Consider the following 19,481-nt stretch of genomic DNA (forward strand, 5'->3'; position numbering starts at 1 on the left):
AAAAAAAAAAAAAAAAAATCAACAAATAGGCCAGTTGTGGTGGCTCACACCTACAATCCCAGCACTTTGGGAGGTCAAGGTGGGCCAAAATGGTTAACCCCAGTCTCTACTGAAAATATAAAACTTAGCCAGGCATGATGGTGCACATATGTAATCTCAGCTACTAAGGAGGCTGAGGCAGGACAATCGCTTGAACCCAGGAGTAGAGAGTTGCAGTGAGCCAAGATCGCACCACTGCACTCTAGTCTGGGCAATAGAGTGAGACTCTGTCTCAAAATAAATAAATAAATACATAAATAAATACATAACTAAATAAATAAAATGTGGGGAGTGGGCAAAATAAACTTTAGACTTTAGAATTTTGACTGGAGGAAATTTTATTACTGTTTCTAGTCCACTGCGGTCTGAGGAAGGTTTACATACAATTGTTCTTATTTTATTTTATTTTTTAGGCTGGGTCTTGCTCTGCCACTCAGACTGGAGTGCAGTGGCGTGATCACAGCTCACCACAGCATCAACTCCTTGGGCTTAAGCTGGCTAATTTTTAAATTTTTTGTAGCAACAGTGTCCTCCCTATGTTGCCTAGGCTGGTCTTGAACTCCTGGCCTCGAGTGATCCTCCCACTTCAGCCTTCCAAAGTGCTTAAATTACAGGTGTGAGACACCACAACTGGCTGGCTTAAATAGAATTCTATTAACTAAGAATACCAGAGTCTAAAAACTTATTCACAAAACTAACCACAAAGGTCTTAGCAGTTACAGAGACATTCTGGTCAGAGGAGTGTGGCCAAGTTAGCCGCCTGTTGATACATGCCACTAGAGCATCAAACTTCAGAGAGGAGCAGAATGCTGCACCTCATCAGCAAAGGTGAACTGGCAAACAATTAAAAGACACGATCAATAACCTAAATGGGTATTTCTGGAAAGGTGTTTTTTTTTTTTTTTTTGAGACGGAGTTTCATTCTTGTTGCCCAGGCTGGGGGACACTGGTGCGATTTCAGCTCTGCAACCTCTACCTCCCAGGTTCAAGCAATTCTCCTGCCTCAGCCTCTCAAGTAGCTGGGATTATAGGCACCCACCACCATGCCTGGCTAATTTTTGTACTTTCAGTAGAAACGGGGCTTCACCATGTTGGCCAAGCTGGTCTCAAATTCCTGACCTCAGGTGATCCTCCCGCCTTGGCCTCCCAAAGTGCTGGGATTACAGGTGTGAGCCACTGTGTCCGGCCTTGGAAAAGTTTTAAATATCTTCTGGGGTCATAGAAATGCTAATACTTGTAGGAAAGCAATAAAAATAAAACTTACCAAGGGAAGACACCCCTGAAATACTTTTTTTTTCTTCTTGAGATAGAGTCTCACTCTGCTGCCCAGGCTGGAGTACAGTGGCATGATCACAGCTCACTATAGCCTCAATCTTCTGGCTCAAGCAATCCTCCCACCTCAGCCTCTCGAGTAGCTGGGACTATAGGCATATGTCACCAAGCTTGGCTGATTTTTAAAATTTTATTTTAAGTAGAGATAAGGAAGGTCTTGCTATATTGTCCAGACTGGTCTCAAACTCCTGAGTGCAAGCCATCCTCCCACCTTGGGCTCCCAAAGTGCTGGGATTACAGGTGTGAGCCACTGTACCTGGCCTCTAAAACACAATTTTATGTCTGTTTTCTGGTTTTCTGAATGAAGATATTTGAATTCTGCTCACTTGAAATTAAAGTTCATTTTATAACAGTGTACAATTTTAAGTATAAAATTAAAAGTGAAAATTTTTGTAAATTAAAAGTAAAAAATTTTTGTAAAATTTTTGTAAATACCTTTCAAGGTATACTGAAAGGGCAGATCATAAGTCCATCATATCACATGGTTTAGAAATGAACATTTTGTACAAGAGTCACTAAGCACCTACCATACGCTTTCTTGTTTATTCCAAGTACTATAAAGAATTTATTAATCTAAGATGTCAGGTATTCGCTGAATGTGCAGGAGCATAAATACTCAAGCTGGAAAAACAACTCTAAATTCCTCCTCAATTGCTAAGTAATCTTTTTATATAAGGCAGACATTCAGCAAAAGGAAATAATTACAAATACAGGAGGCTCTTAATGCTTCCCTTGTTCATCTTCCCACAGGTCCCTTTTATCTGCAAGGGGGTCAGAGTGTTTAGTCTGGGAATACTGCCAGCAGTTTAGGAAAGGCAGCAGCCAACTGTCAAGAGTCAGCACTGTGTTGTTACTAAATACAGTTGATGGACAAACTATTGTCACCTAAGTGAATTTTTCTCTTGTTATGTCTCACTGTTCGGATTCCTTCTATTTTAGCCTGTGAAGTCCTAGGTGACGTTGGGTAACAGTGGTGGGTAGGGGTAGGGGTAAATGGTGATGAAGCACGAACACTCTTAAGAGATCAACATGGAAATCTACTGTATGTAGACTTCACTGAATTTATGAACTAATATTCTGGGATGTCTAGCTTTGTTACTGATAATATAGTAGATAAAGGCATAGTTTATCATTCACTAAATTGATGCATCCCCATCAATTCTTATTAAGTACTTATTCTTAATAAGCACTATAAGCAGTCACAATACTACCTTCTTTTACAAAGTTAAGAATGGCTCCCTGCATGTTTTTCTTTTAAATATTTTTCCTAACTATTAAATTACCAGGGGTCCCTTTTGTTTTTCAACAAAGCTCTGGGCATGAGGGTAAAACTGTGTGCACCAATATCTCATAAAAATATACCTTGGATTCTATCTCCCAGGCCTCAAAAGCAAAAAACAATCATGTCAACAATGGGAGAATGAAAAGAGCTAATTTCCTGGAGATACAAATCTTAATTCTTAAAATAAACATATCATCTATACAACATAAACAAAGTTCCTAATAATCTAGAAGACAAATAATAATTGAAAGACTTACAGAACTAACACCAAGATGTAATGGGGCTAAGCAGGGAGGTGAGGAAGGGAGGGGTATTAGACTTAAGGACTACTTAAGCCAAGAACAAGAACAGAAAGAAGTCTAAGCTACATGAAAGTAGAGTTTGGCTGGGCGCGGTGGCTCAAGCCTGTAATCCCAGCACTTTGGGAGGCCGAGACGGGTGGATCACGAGGTCAGGAGATCGAGACCATCCTGGCTAACACGGTGAAACCCCGTCTCTACTAAAAATACAAAAAATTAGCCGGGCGAGGTGGCCGGCGCCTGTGGTCCCAGCTACTCGGGAGGCTGAGGCAGGAGAATGGTGTGAACCCGGGAGGCGGAGGTTGCAGTGAGCTGAGATCCAGCCACTGCACTCCAGCCTGGGTGACAGAGCAAGACTCCGTCTCAAAAAAAAATAAAATAAAATAAAATAAAACATTTAATGTCTTCAGCAAGCTCTTTAGAAATCTGAGATAAAAAAAAAAAAAAAGAAGCCCTCTGAGGTACTTAAAATGGTGATCAAATTTATATCAGTCTAACGTCAGGTCAATACCTTGGAGCTATTTTATTTAAAGCAGTCATGCATTGAAGCCAAACCTTAAAAGAAAAATGCAGTTACTACTTCCAATTAGAAACATTTATCTTTTTATAAAACACATTCTGTGAAAGGCTGTATTTTAAGTTTATGCTTTTCAAGAGACCTTCAATTTTGTCTTCCTCCTCACTGGCCTTAATCTAGATGACTTAGTGGTGTGCCTTCTCTCCCCCATAGAATATACTTGCTCCTAAGAAGTTCTGGCTAATTAGAATTCAGAATAGCATGCTACCAACTACAATCACATACGTAAGTGGAAATAGTACATCAAAGCAGTATTCTTTCATCTCTTTTGTATTAAATAGCACACATCCTCAAAATGAAAATGGCTTTGAAAACATACCGATTCATCCTTCTTGCCCGTTCCAATACTTCAAACATATGCTCTTGAAATAAATCAAGCCGCCGGTAGCGATTATTTTCAACATTCTTCCTAATTATGTCAAATGTAAGGGGTGGTTTGTTAGGAAAGTTGGGATCCACAGCAGGAATTTCCGCTAAAGAATCACTGTAGCATCTTCCCTCATCATCCTGATGACTCATGACTGACACAAAAAGATTGTGGATAAGCTCTTGAATCAGCAAAGTCACATTTGGGACATGAGAGTCCTCATCTCCCTCCAGGTCTCTGCGTGTTTCAAGCAGGACTTTGTGTAGGACAAGAGCATCTTTGTAGATCAAAGACTCAGGCTCATTGTATGTACACGCATTATTAAACATCATGACAAAGTCCTCAACCATAGAGTCAATATCTTGGTACTTGTTGGCCATCATGTGGCTTCGAATTTTTTCCATGTCCATGGGCTTTTTAATAGTCAGATAGTAGTCAGGCAACTCAGATCTAGAGGGAAGCCTCAGAAATATGGCACTGAGGCGGCGACCTCTCTTATCAGTATAGTTCTTTACAGCTTCATAGACCTCATTTAGTTTCTGCTGCATTGGAGTCATGTATTTTGATTTTTTAGGAGAAATGCCACTCTTCCTACCTAAAGAGAGAGACTTAAAGTTAAATGAATAAAATAAATGAACCTAAATTTGTATACAGATGGTAGCATAACCACAAGGGTCGATTCGAAATAATTTGTAAAACCCAGCAATTAGCATGTCTATAGTGAAATATAACCTGCAGACAAAAGAACTAAAAAAAATTTTTAACTGTTTTCAGTAATCATATTTTTGATGGGAGACTAAGTACTGTAAGGTTGAGAAAGCTGTGAATAAGGAATAAAGCAAATGAGCCGCTATGTGACATTCTATCACCTCTGGTATCACTGAGAACTGAGATTTTCATCGTGGGATAAAAAGAGATAACGGATGTTAAAACATAGGACATTAATAATTACCTTGAGGCCTTTAATCTCAATTGAAAGTATTGCTATGAACTTATGATGTATTTTATCTTTAAATATAAGCATACGAACAAACACACACAAATTTCCTAGCTCTGTCCACTGAAAATCGTACAAACAATGACTACCTCAGTAGCAGTACAGCCCACACTAGAGTTTTTTTTTTTTTTTTTTTGAGACGGAGTCTTGCTCTGTTGCCCAGGCTGGAGTGCAGTGGCCGGATCTCAGCTCACTGCAAGCTCCGCCCCCCGGGTTCACGCCATTCTCCTGCCTCAGCCTCCCGAGTAGCTTGGACTACAGGCGCCCGCCACCTCGCCCGGCTAGTTTTTTGTATTTTTTAGTAGAGACGGGGTTTCACCGTGTTAGCCAGGATGGTCTCGATCTCCTGACCTCGTGATCCGCCCGTCTCGGCCTCCCAAAGTGCTGGGATTACAGGCTTGAGCCACCGCGCCCGGCCCACACTAGAGTTTTAAAATATTAATTCCAAATAGTAATGTTGACGAACCCTCACCTTTTAGCAGAAACATGAAAAAGGTAGGGCTCCTTGGCAAATGACTGATTCCCAGTCTGGTATATCTTCAAACACTAGACAGTAAAGAATCTATCAATGACTTCTTACCATGACTTCATGTCAACAGAATATAGGAACCCTCTGGGCGTGGTGGCTCATGCCTATAACCCCAACACTTTGGGAGGCCAAGGTGGGTGTATCACCTGAGGTCAGGAGTTCAAGATCAGCCTGGCCAATATGGCAAAACCCCGTCTCAATTAAAAATACAAAAAATTAGCTGGGTGTGGTGGTGGCGCCTATAATCCAAGTTACTTGGGAGGCTGAGGCAGGAGAATTGCTTGAACCCAGGAGACAGAGGTTGCAGTGAGCTGAAATCAAGCCATTGCACGCCTGGGCGACAGAGAGAGATTCTGTCTCAAAAAAAACAAAACAAAAAGAATACAGGAATCAGCCTGAACCAGCCTGAGTATCAATAACGGCAATAACTTCAATCACAACTGAGTCATATGTTTAAGTCTGGCAGTTCTTAATAATATGTATAAACAAACAACAAAATGGGTAAATATTGCAGGATGTTAGTAAACCAATGCATATTTTGAAAACTGGTAAAGGGGAAAACAAAAAACAAAAACAAGCCTTTATCCTTTCAAAAAGCAAGACACACACATGAAAAACACTGTACCACTGGCTAATCAAATATCAGATACGGCAAAGTTTCTCTAGAGCTAATAAGGAATAAAATTAAAAATGATCACAATTTTACATCCCTTTCATGAATTAATAATTAATGAAGTATGCAACACCACCAGTTAACAGAAAGACATAAATAGATTTCACATGTACCTGATGGAAGACGATATATTACCTATGAAGTCGGTTTTTCTGCCAAAGGGAGAGGATAGGGGATCAGACCTCAATCTGATCAAGCCTCTGGCTCCAACTACCAATTTACAGGAAATGCAAAGGACAGAGGAACACATGAAAGTACAACATAGTGGGCCAGGAGTGGTGGCTCATGCCTGTAATGCCAGCACTGTGGAAGGCCAAGGTGGGCAGATCACTTGAGTCCAGGAGTTCAAGACCAGGCTGGCAACATGGCAAAACCCTGTCTCTACTAAAAATACAAAAAAAATGAGCTGGAGGTGGTGGTGTGTACCTGTAGTGCCAGCTACCTGAGAGGCTAAAGTGGGAGGATTGCTTCAGTCAGGAGATGGAGGTGGCAATGAGCCAAGAATGTGCCACTACACTCCAGCCTGGGTGACACAGTGAGACCCTGTCTCCAAAAAACAAAATGAAACAAAACACAAAACACACAAAAAACCCCACAACATATGGATGCAATCAGCAAAATCCAGACTATGGGAAACTACAGCACAAATCTAATTTCTTCAACAGATAAATGGTAAGGGGTGGAAAAAGAGAGATGGAGGGGAGTTTACAGATTAAAAGAAGTATTGGGCTGGGCACGGTGGCTCACACCTGTAATTCCAGCACTTTGGGAGGCCGAGGTGGGCGGATCACGAGGTCAGGAGTTCGAGACCAGCCTGGCCAATATGGTGAAACAGGACTGAGTCACCTCCCTGGCCACTGTACTTTACATTTATATATGTTTGAAATTTTTCATTAAAAAACATAGAGAAATAAAAAGGAAGCCAGGCACGGTGGCTCATGCCTGTAATCCCAACACTTTAGAAGGCAGAGGCAGGAGGATCGCTTGAGCCCAGGAGTTCAAGACCAGCCTGGCCAATACAGGGAGACCCTGCCTCTATTAATTTAAAACAAACAAAAGAAACAAAAAGGAAATTAACATTCCACATAAAAAGCCCTTTTTCCCTGAACTTTAAAAAATGCATATGTGAATTTATGTATTTAAATATAATTTAGATAGTTATTGTTAAAACTATTATTAGTCTCTTACAAAATCCACTCTAGTTAAAAGATACTGTGTTCCTACAAAGTGGAATGAAAGTTTTACATTTCTGTAAATCTTCTGTATGCTTTTACAATTCCATGAAAAGATAAATGCCTTAAAAAGGATTCATCGCTTAGCAGTAAATCATACCCAAATCTACTACTAAATTTAGTTGATAGTCATTTCAGATAAAAAAGCTAGTCCGGGCCAGGCGGGGTGGCTCACACCCATAATCCCAGCACTTTGGGAGGCCAAGGCAGGCAAATCACTTGAGGTCAGGAGTTTTGACAGCAGCCTGGTCAACATGGTGAAACCCCGTCTCTACTAACAATACAAAAAATTAGCTGGGCATAGTGGCGTACATCCATAGTCCCAGCTTCTTGGGAGGCTGAGTGGAAGGATCACTTGAACCTGGGTGGCAGAGGCTGCAGTGAGCCAAGGTCACGCCACTGCACTCCAAAGTGGGTGACAGGGCGAGATGCTTTATCAAAAAAAAAAAAAGCTAGTCTGTCTGTTTTCCCCCTTTTCAGCAAATACGGCTCCAACGTGTATCATTATCAATTGTTAGGTATCTATTTTATTTACATATTTTAAAGAAGACAGAAATCTCTTATCTAATGGTATTAATAACTTTTGCTGTCTTCTCTTTGAACCTTTTTCTTCCTTTTTTTTTTTTTCCCCTGAGGCAGAGTCTCACTTAGGAGCGCAGTGGCATGATCTTGGCTCACTGCAACCTCCGCCTCCCAGGTTCAAGCAATTATCCTGCCTTAGCCTCCCAAAGAGCTGGGATTACAGGCATGTACTCCCATGTCTGGCTAATTTTTGTATTTTTTAGTAAAGATGGGGATTCACCATGTTGGCCGGGCTGGTCCTGAACTCCTGACCTCAAGTGATCTGTCCACCTCAGCCTTCCAAAGTGCTGAGATTACAGGCATGAGTCACTGTCCCTGGCCTTCTCTTACAACTTTTAATAAAAAAACCAACCAACCACAGACTACATTCAAATGATAGCTGAGTATAGTACAGTGGCTGGACATCTCTGACTCCTCTAACTCTGTCCAGTTGGAACTGCTGGGATTCATTTTTAATTCTAGTAATTGTCAGACACACATACCAAGAAAAAAAATCTGCTACTATATTCTTACAGCATTATATGTAGAGAAAAATCTATTTTTACTATTTAAAATTTACAAAATGTCTACTACATTTAAGAAAGTAAACAAAACCTCTGACATTATATTTTACTCCCCACATGCTTGTCACAGTTTAGCTACTTAAAATACAGTAAACAAGAGGGCTTGACAAGAAGGAAGAACTCCATGCTGGAGTACAGTGAGTTCAAATATATTCATCATTTAATTAAATATTATTTCAGAAAAATCAGCAATCTCTCCTTGATAGACTAAACTAAATAACAAAGTGTGAGGCTGCCTTACTCAGCTTGAGTTTGGGAGAAGCCATGTCATCATCATCAGGCAATGGGCCCAGCTCTTTCCTTTTCTCCTTGAGTAACTTCTCCAGGATATGTGCATCGTTGTACACCTACATTCCAAAAATATATTTAAATTATTCTCTAAAAACTTTTTATTAAGGTATAAAATGCATCCATAAAGAAGTTTTAAAAAGACAGTTTAGGATAGTTCGGAGCTTAAAGAAAACCAAAACCAGCCTCACTACAGAGCAATAAAATCACTGTATCTGTGGGAGAGCCTAGGCCTTAACTGGCTTGTTTTTAAGCTTCCCAGGTGATTCTAATGCACAGACATGCATGTTAATGTTTGAGAACCACTGTAGTAGAATCACTGCAGGTTTTAACAGAAGTTCTGAAACACATTTACATGTGTTGTTTTCTTCAAAAACTTTTCTTCTCCACTGGACACTCAAGGTAGCAGACTTAGGCCAATAGAAATTAGAGACTAAAAATATCTGATAGTTGGAGAGCAATATCTTAATATCTTCAATTCCAAATCTGAGTTCACAGTCTGAAGCTTCATCTATAAAAAAACAATTATCCGGCCGGGCGCGGTGGCTCAAGCCTGTAATCCCAGCACTTTGGGAGGCCGAGACGGGTGGATCACGAGGTCAGGAGATCGAGACCATCCTGGCTAACGTGGTGAAACCCCGTCTCTACTAAAAATACAAAAAACTAGCCGGGCGAGGTGGCAGGCGCCTGTAGTCCCAGCTACTTGGGAGGCTGAGGCAGGAGAATGGCGTAAACCCAGGAGGCGGAGCTTGCAGTGAGCTGAGATCCGGCCACTGCACTCCAGCCTGGGCGACAGAGCAAGACTCCGTCTCAAAAAAAAAAAAAAAAAAAAACAATTATCCTTGCTTAGGGATCTCTCTCTGAGGGCTGAGCCAAGGGTAGTAATATGTAGCCAAGAACAACGTTACTCACCTTATGACTTTGCATCCATAGCTCCCTCCTCTTACCTCCCCAGCAGATGCTATATCCTCCCTTGGCCACCCACCAAAGCAGAGGAGCTGAGGGAAAAAGTGACCTCCCCTGTCTGGCCATCTCTCTTAAAGATGGCTTTTTTCTCTACCAGTGATGGACAAGTGGTACATTAGCCAATGACACTGAGGACTGTGTAAACCCTTAAGATAGAACTATTTTTTAAATTTATAAGCACCCTCAATGGATACTTTATTTTATAATCAAATGTAATTACAGAGGGAAACAAATGACTTAAAAATGTTATTTTATTTCTGGGAGATGTAAAGTGGATAAAAAGATATCAAATAGAAAAAGTTTCAAAGAAGGGAGACTGTATCCTAGTTATACTGATAAAGAACTAAAAATCAAGATGATTCGGCCAGGCGCGGTGGCTCATGCCTATAATCCTAGCACTTTGGGAGGCTCAGGCGGGTGGATCACGAGGTCAGGAGATGAAGACCATCCAGGCTAACACGGTGAAACCCCATCTCTACTAAAAATACAAAAAATTAGCTGGGTGTGGTGGCAGGCACCTGTAGTCCCAGCTACTCGGGAGGCTGAGGCAGGAGAATGGCATGAACCCGGGAGGCAGAGCTTGCAGTGAGCCGAGATGGCGCCACTGCAGCCCAGCCTGGGCAACAGAGCGAGACTCTGTCTCAAAAAAAAATCAAGACGCTTCACAGCAAAATCAATTAAATCAATTACTTACAGGTGCATTTATGGGAGTATCATGCTGATTTTTATATAATTATACATTTTCTATATAGGCTGTCTTTGGAGAAGAATGGTCATTGAGGATCGTAGTAATAATGATGATGAAAGATTTTAATACTATTGGCTTTCCTTTGAGTGCTTATTCAGTACCAGGTACTCTGCTAAATGCTCAGTATACATTATCTCTTTTAAATCCTACACCAACCCTGATGCAAGTACTATTATTAGCCTTAATTTATAGATGAAGAAACAGGCTCAGGAAGGATAAATTACTTACACATGGATTGGCAGAGCAAAATTCAAAACTAGGATGTCAGATTACAAAGTAGGAACGTTTAATCTTTATAATGTACTGCCTCTGATTTTAAACAATGAAGAAAAATCAAAGTATTAACCTAGTCACCAAAAAGAATAATCCAAATTAAGCCCCTAGAGCTGGTTTCTCAAAATGCATTATTCTATAAGCACTCCTCTCCCCCAAAATGTGCCTACTTCAGTACCCCTGGCCTTCCTCACCTGGGAGCCCTCCTCGTTATAGTGCCTGGCATTCCGAAACATCAGCTTCATGTCTTCTATCATTCCCTCTTCACCTGCATATTTGTCATTGCGGATGTTATGCTCAATTATTTTCAAGTCCATTGGCTCCAAGATGATTTTATAATAATCAGGATAGTCCTTTTTGGATGGCTTAACCATAAATAGGTCACAAAGTCTTCTGCCTGAACCTGGCTCTCGAGCTTCAAGAACAACATTGAATAAGATTTTCATTCGCTGCTTTCTTATGTTCTTTTTACTGTTGAGAGGGGAGGTAGAAAAGGGGAAAAATTAGAATAGGTTCAGTTTTCTTAATACAAGGATGACCATAAAATGAAACAAATTATTTGTGGTGCTTTATAATGATTACAATTTATTGATTACATATGCCACAAACACAGTAACCATGCTGGAAGTTATAAGCAAATAGTAGGAAAATTTCCAAAATCGTTAAGACAGTGATTCTGGCAGGAGTAGTTAATGAACGCCAAATAAAATTTATAGATATTTCATGAAATGCAATGTTTGAAAAAAGATCCTCTCTGATACCAAAAGAAAATGAAATCATATGATCAACTGAGATATATTTTTTGTTTAAAGATGAGTAGAGCAAAAGTGCAATAAAACTAGTAATTCCCTATTGATATAATATCCTCACTTCCAGGCACAAAAACAAAACAAAATAAAAAACCTAAAAAGAAGTGTTTCATCTCTTAAGACAAGCACTCCTGAACACTTGTGTATTTTGGTTGTCTGCAAACAAAAGGAGACTGTCTGCCAGACTAGTGTCTTTACAGTGGTATGAGCCTCTCTTACATTGATCCTGTCAGGGTCATCCTTGCTCTCTCCATCAGCATTATTCCACAACTCCTACTTACTTTAAAGAATAAGCAGTGTGGTTAATCTGAGTTTTCTAGAGTAAAATTTCCATCCTTGAGCATGAATCCCTGTCTTATTCTCCAAAATGCCCCAGTGAGATGTGATGCTGAGAAGCTGATTTAAGCAGTATGGAACAAAGCATAAAGGACTATAGATTAGATTGAGTTCAAAAGGGCTCCAAGAGAGCAGATGGTCTATCTCTTAATTGTTGAGAAAACTGGCTCAGGGAAGGTAAATGACTTGCCCAAGGTGAGCTTCCTAGTAGATTATTAGAAGCGATGCTCTTCCGATATGGCTTCTGGTTAACTGTTCTTATGTACTCAGAACACGGCTAAAGAAATTCTAGCCAGATAAAGAAATTCTAGTCAAACTAACCAGCAGTCTCCAAGTGAACAGTCAGGTAGGTAATAACAAGAAATGACTTACAACTTAGTTTTTTGTTGTTGCTGTTGTTTTTTTTTGTTTTGTTTTGTTTTTGAGACAGAATTTTGCTCTTGTTGCCCAGGCTGGAGCGCAATGGCACGATCTCAGCTCACCGCAACCTCTGCCTCCCGGGTTCAAGCGATTTTCCTGCCTCAGCCTCCCGAGTAGCTGGGATTATAGGCGCCTGCAACCATGCCCGGCTTTTTTTTTTTTTTTTTTTTTTTTTGAGATGGAGTTTCACTCTTGTTGCCCAGGCTGGAGCGCAATGGTGCGATCTCTGCTCACTGCAACTTCCACCTCCTGGGTTCAAGCAATTCTCCTGCCTCAGCCTCTCGAGTACTAGGATTACAGGCATGCACCACCATGCCCAACTAATTTTGTAATTTTAGTAGACAGGGTTTCTCCATGTTGGTCAGGCTAGTCTCGAACTTCCGACCTCAGGTGATCTGCCTGCTTCGGCCTCCCAAAGTGCTGGGATTACAGGCATAAGCCATTGCGCTAGGCTATGCCCGGCTAATTTTTGTATTTTTAGTAGAGACAGGATTTCACCATGTTGGCCAGGCTGGTCTCAAACTCCCGACCTCAGGTGATCCGCCTGCCTTGGCCTCCCAAAGTGTTAAGATTACAGGCGTGAGCCACAGTGCTCGGCCAACTTAATTTCTATTAAAAAAAAATTTACTAAGATCCTATAGTATAGTCATCCCTTGGTATTCATGGGGAATTGGTTTCAGGATCTCCTTTGGATACCGAAATACATAGATGCTCAAGTCCCTGATATAAAATGCTGTAGTATTTGCAAATAACATGTGCACATCCTCCTGTATACTTTAAATCATCTCTAGATTACTTATAATACCTAATACATTAAAAATGCTATATAGTTGTTTTGTTATACTGTATTGCTTAGGACATGACAAGAAAAAAGTCTGTACATGTACAGTAAAGATGCAATTAAAAAATTTTTTTTCTATCTGTTGTTGGTTGAATCCTTGGATGTGGAAGCTATGGATACAGAGGGCCAACTGTACTTAGAAGTAAATATTTTGTATGTTTCCTATCCTGTAGGTGGAAGAAAGTTCATTCCTCAGGCAAACTATATGTGGCTGTATAGGTCTTCTGGTCCAGTCCTCTGACTACTTCCACTACTCCGGGATCATGAAGAAGCCAAAGACCAGATAGTTTCTCTCCAAGGTTCAAAATACACTTTTTTAAAACACAGAAGGAAAAATCAAGAACTAACAGTTGAGAAAATAAATAATCTATCCTTAAGATTTTTAGGCTTCTCAGAAATACCTATTTCCTAGCATTGTGGAACTCAAAGCAAACAAAGTGATTTAATTAGGAAAGAAACAGACAAGAGCCTGTTCCTGCGAGAGTTGGGATCATCCTCATAACTTGTGTCTTCACTCTGACTGCTTATTTCCTGCTCATTGTGAACCTTAGACAATTCCTGCCATTTTCTTTCCTCAGCACTTTTTTTTGTGTGTTAAATAAGTTTGTTAGGTGATGGCAAAATGTTAGATATTTCACCTAGTGGAAACTCCTTCTCCAAGGAGACATCCTGGGGCAATGATGTGACAGGAAGAGTTCTCTCATTCTAAGTCTTTGGCAAGTGGATAATACACGGGAAGTTGGGACAAAGTTCCAATACCACAGAGCTCCACATCTGGGCAGAGATTAGAACACAAATGACTTTAACCTTCAGGAAGTCTCTAAAGAAAAATTTCAGGATCTGACTTTGAAGTCAGATGCAGTTTGATTAGGTCTCGCATGTGGGGTGGACTTTAAAAGGAAGACAGAGGAATTCAATTTTGAAGCTCTAAGCTTACAGGATCTCTTCAATAAACAGGACAGGATGAAATTAGTCCTCATTCTAGCAATTTCAAGAGGCTTAACAGTTCAGTCAAGGCCCTGACCTGGACCAGGAGGCACTCACCCCATTCCCATCTGGGTTTCAGCACACTAAGCCCAATTATCATTAGGTTTTTCTGTATGAAGCTGCAAATACTCTCAGATGGGAGTAAAGCTAGGGCAGATTTTCATAAGATTTTCAAAGAGGAGAAAAAGTTTTTAACTAAATTTTGCCAGTGAAGTAAAAGAAGGGCAAACGGTCCATTCTTCCAATGCCTGTAATTCTGATACTTGGCAGCTTTGAGCGAGACATACCCACAATGTGGAAATCTAGTTGTATATAAGAAATTGCTCTAATTTAATAACTGAAATTTACTGTTTTAGCACTCATATTACTAGTAGTATCCTTTCTCCATTTGTATCATTTATTCTTTAAGAAAAGGATGTGTAATTGATTTCCAGCCTCGAAGCAAGCAAAACTTCTATTACTAGAGTCGCTTATGACCTTCTTTGAAAAAATCCAGTTTCATCTTTCGTTTACGGTTTTCCAGATCCTTTTTTTTTTTTTTTTTTGAGACGGAGTCTTGCTCTGTCGCCCAGGCTGGAGTGCAGTGGCTGGATCTCAGCTCACTGCAAGCTCCGCCTCCCAGGTTTACGCCATTCTCCCGCCTCAGCCTCCCGAGTAGCTGGGACTACAGGCGCCCACCACCTCGCCCAGCTATTTTTTTGTATTTTTTAGTAGAGACAGGGTTTCACCGTGTTAGCCAGGATGGTCTCGATCTCATGACCTCGTGATCCGCCCGTCTCGGCCTCCCAAAGTGCTGGGATTACAGGCTTGAGCCACCGCGCCCGGCCCCAGATCCTTATAGTGCCTTAGAGACTGAGAGCCACTGGCCCATTGATTTTAATCTGGCTGCCAGGAAAAACTCAGAGCCAACTTCATACTCTTTTATAATAATAACTGTATTAGCTTGGGCAGCTGGTATGCTTGCTTTATCTTTTTCCAGTATGGAGGCTGAGCCTTATATCCATGACTTCTGAAAGTTTAAAATACTTTCTGAAATGAGATAAACTCTATAACCAAAACATAACCATGACAGAGCCCTATTTGATACTTCTGGCTACTGTTTTCTTTCTTTCTTTTTTTTTTTTGAGATGGAGTCTCGCCCTATCCCCCAGGCTGGAGTGCAGTGGCACGATCTAGGCTCACTGCAAGCTCCTCCTCCCGTGTTCACAGCATTCTCCTGTCTCAGCCTCCTGAGTAGCTGGGACTACAGGTGCCCACCACCATGCCTGGCTAATTTTTTGTATTTTTAGAAGAGACAGGGTTTCACCGTGTTAGACAGGATGGTCTCGATCTCCTAACCTCGTGATCTGCCTGCCTCGGTCTCCCAAAGTGCTGGGATTACAGGCATAAGCCACTGTGCCCAGCTCTGGCTACTGTTTTCAATGTCACTTTGCTTTTCAGATTTTTCTTAGAATTTCTCAATGTCTTTTCCTCCTCCTTCAAACCACTAACTGTGAATAGTTTCTTTATTCTTCCCCATTTTTGGAAAGGTGCATATAATTAAATCCCAGGTCTTGTAACTGGCATAATCATTCTCCTTTTTAAAATCAACACCTTTAAGCATATTAAAGTATAAAATACATTTTAAAAGAACTCAAAACCAGGACTGTTCATCATTGTGCATTCAAGGGGCCATAATACTTAAGAGGAGCCAGGTATGGTAGCTCCTGTCTGTAATCTCAGCACTTTGGGAGGTTGAAGTGGGAGGACTGCTTGAGCCCAGGAGTTTGAGACCAGCCTGGGCAACATAGTGAGACACCACCTCTTTAAAAAAACTTAGCCAGGCATGGTGGCACATGCCTGTGATCCTAGCTACACATGAAGCTGAGGTGGGAGGATTGTTTGAACCCAGAAGGTCATGGCTACAGTGAGCCATGATGGTGCTACTGCACTCCAGCCTTGGCAACAGAGTGAAACTGTCTCAAAAAAGACAAAAAGGCCAGGAACGGTAGCTCACACATGTAATCCCAGCACTGTGAGAGGCCAAGGCAGGTGGATCACCTGAGGTCAGAAGCTCGAGACCAGCCTGGCCAACATGGCAAATCCTGTCTCTACTAAAAATACAAAAATTAGCTGGATATGATGGCATGTGCCTGTAATCCCAGCTACTTAGGAGGCTGAGGTAGGGGAATCACTTGAACCCAGGAGGTGGAGGGTGCAGTGAGTCAAGATCGCGCCACTGTACTTCAGCCTGGGAGACAGAGTGAGACTCCATCTCAAAAAAAAAAAAAAAAAAAAAAAATTCAGATCATAGATACTGTTGTAATAAGTACACTACAATTTTAGAATTTCATAGGAAATGGGACATAAAGGGTCCTGTGTTAGCAAAATAAGTATATTACAACAATTTTCCAATTGATGCAAGTCAACTGTCTTGAGAAATGGCTGCTTTTTCTAATTGGCACAAAGTTTATGCACTAGCAGAGGCTCTATTCTGAATTCCTGATGTGAGATGGCAAATGTGATTTTCCAGGATCACCATCAACACTATCCTGTGGAACCCAACCCAACCTGAAACACCTAAATCAGTCACTTGTTCCCCCCTGGCTGATCAGCAATTTCTAGAAGACTTCCGCAGCCCTTCTACATCCTATTTTCCTTTTAATATTTTGTGTCACAATGTTAGTCCTTGGCTCTCATACTTGGTGGCTGACCACTCTGTCAAATACCCTTATCAATATTCTTCCTCTAAAGCTACTATTACTACATATACTAATATTTACAAATACACACACACAATTCCTATATACAGTTGTAAATTATAGCTACTAATACTTCTACCAAATGCTAAACACTATGCACTCTCATTTAATCTTCAAATTCAGAATCAAGTGCAATTATTACCCCAACTATGTAGACATAAAAACTGAGGCTTAGAGACAGCAAATGAATGCCTAAGGCCATAAAGTAAATAACCAGAACAGACATTTGAATCAGCTGATAATCACCATGCTGCTTTTATGACCCTTCCTTTCCCAAAAGTTGGCGCGGCCCTGCGCAGTGATGCATGCCTATAGTCCCAGTTACTCAGGAGGCTGAGGTGGGAGGATCACTTGAGCCCAGGAGGTTGAGGTTGCAATGTGCCACGATCACACCTGTGAATAGCCACCGTACTCCAGTCTGGGCAACAGAGCAAGACCCTGTTTCCTAAAAAAAACCAGTTGGTACTTACCAATGGCCTCTCTAATCAAAGTCAACCCTGTTTACAGGCTTTAAGGTGTCCCAGCATTTAGCTCCCAAGCCTTAAGAGCTTCAGTTGTGCTTACTAGTAAGCTAAGTAAACCCAAAGGTTCTTTCTTTTACAAGGCTTTCTATATTTCACCTTCAAGTCTTCAAGAAATAAAACCTTTTCATTCATCTTTTCCAATGAGTATTCCCAGACAAGTAACATCTGACTAAAAACAAAACCAAAATCTACCAAGTCCTGATGTCAATAGGCGCTACTTCAAGAAAATAATCAGCTACATTTACTGAGTACTCACTGCATCCAGACCCAGTTCTAAGAGCTTTAAACATATTAACTAACTGGGTCCTCACTGCCATCCCATGAAGGTACCGTCATTAACTTGTTTTACAGATAAAGTTGAAATGAGGCTTAGATTACACAGCTAATAAGAACAGTTGGGATTGGAACTTAGGCAGTCAGGCTCTAGAACTCAGGGTTATAATACTACCCAATGATGTCCCCCATTTCTATTTCCACTACCACCTAGTTTTAATGCCATACATTATGAATGATATGAAAGAAGACAATCATGGTCTTTTTCTTAAATTTACCATTTAATTAAGAAAATTTTCTTTTGGAAAATATTAGGAAGATGACAATGATAACATAGCAAATTTTACTGAGTGGAATACATATGGTAGTAACATGTGAGTAAGCTCAAGACACTGAACTTTCAAGGGAAAGTACAGTGGGAAAATAATCTTTCCTAAAGCTATCTGGGCAATCATGCAACGATCCTACACAACTGCTTACTACTGTACCTTATGCAATTATTTTACTACCTTGCTTCCAAATGACTTCATTTGTTTTCAACCTGCCTCTTTCCTTGGCCTATATGTTCCTGGCATATAAAAGAGATGACTAAACGTTCTCCTTTATGAACTGTAAGAGCAGAGTTTAGTGTTCTATAAGCAACTGATATTCTGTGAACGTCAGATGGCAAATGTGAAAACAAAAGCACTACACAAGGGGCTGTTTTGAAATCATAAGTAACATGCAAAAGAATGTTTTTTATAAAAGACATGAACAAGATCAGAGACTGAGGAAATGTATTCATGCTCAAGAAGCACTGACCCAACGCATAGGCGTCCACATGCACTAATGTCACCGGACTATGAAGCTGATTTTGATCCCTCCACCACCCTTAATCTGTAAAAGGCATCCCTGAAAGGGAAACAGCACCTGCCAGTCCTGCACCAGTACTGCCACTTTCTACCTTTTGCTACAGAAACACAGCCACAATGATTGGTGAGGGGGCTTTCTGTCCCTGGCAAAGTTAGCAACAAATTAAGGTTATTCCTGAACTAGGTTAACTCTGAATTTATTTTGCCAACAAGATTTTTTAAACTGTACTGCTTTCTTTATTCATAAAATAAACTGGCACCCCAATAAAGACTTTTTTCACATGCTTAAGGCTTCACTTTTCACCTAATCAGTACTGATCATGCCACAGAAGATACACTTTAAAAGAATGTTTATGCATAAAAAAGGACTGCACACCTGGAGAGCCTCCTGAGACCCAACATCTCACTGTCATGAGTGTTCCTGGGAAAGCAGAAACAAACATTACATGTAAAGAGAAACAAAACAAGCAACATTGGAGGGTCATGTATAAACCATGTATGGTTGAAGAAAAAGAAGATTATTCAGTCCAAAGATAATATCTGAAACATTTCAACAAGGAAGACAGATGTTGGAAGAATGCACCCCCAGAATGAAGAGAATATACCCATAATCAATTTTTCTCACATTCTTTGGTATTAAAAAAAGGTGAAGGCAGAATCACAGCAGCACTTAGAAGTCAAGTGGTACTTGGAAAACTCAGCCCTGACTTCTGTGGCCAAGATTAGCTTAATCTTCTAGGCTACCGTCTGCCTGACTTCTGAAGAAATCTCTTATTACCAAAACCTCTCAATATAACTCTGATCGTGTTATTTCCTTTCTCTTTTTTTTTTTTGAGACGGAGTCTTGCTCTATCGCCCAGACTGGAGTGCAGTGGCTGGATCTCAGCTCACTGCAAGCTCCGCCTCCCGGGTTCACGCCATTCTCCTGCCTCAGCCTCCCGAGTAGCTGGGA

General features: G+C 40.7%; 1 protein-coding gene across 1 annotated transcript in view; it reads right to left on the reverse strand.

Annotated features, from left to right (window-relative positions):
• The window catches only part of PBRM1 (polybromo 1), a 152,610-nt gene that overhangs the window by 70,214 nt on the left and 62,915 nt on the right, over positions 1 to 19,481 (reverse strand). The window contains exons 17-20 of the mRNA XM_011958873.1: positions 18,906 to 18,950; positions 10,942 to 11,218; positions 8,714 to 8,819; positions 3,849 to 4,491 (exon numbers count right to left, since the gene is read on the reverse strand). Of these exons, the coding sequence (XP_011814263.1) occupies positions 3,849 to 4,491; positions 8,714 to 8,819; positions 10,942 to 11,218; positions 18,906 to 18,950 (1,071 nt within the window). The remainder of the gene's footprint in view (positions 1 to 3,848; positions 4,492 to 8,713; positions 8,820 to 10,941; positions 11,219 to 18,905; positions 18,951 to 19,481) is intronic.

This window comes from Colobus angolensis, unplaced genomic scaffold, assembly GCF_000951035.1.
Source record: "Colobus angolensis palliatus isolate OR3802 unplaced genomic scaffold, Cang.pa_1.0 Scaffold477, whole genome shotgun sequence".
Taxonomy (NCBI): Eukaryota; Metazoa; Chordata; class Mammalia; order Primates; family Cercopithecidae; genus Colobus; species Colobus angolensis.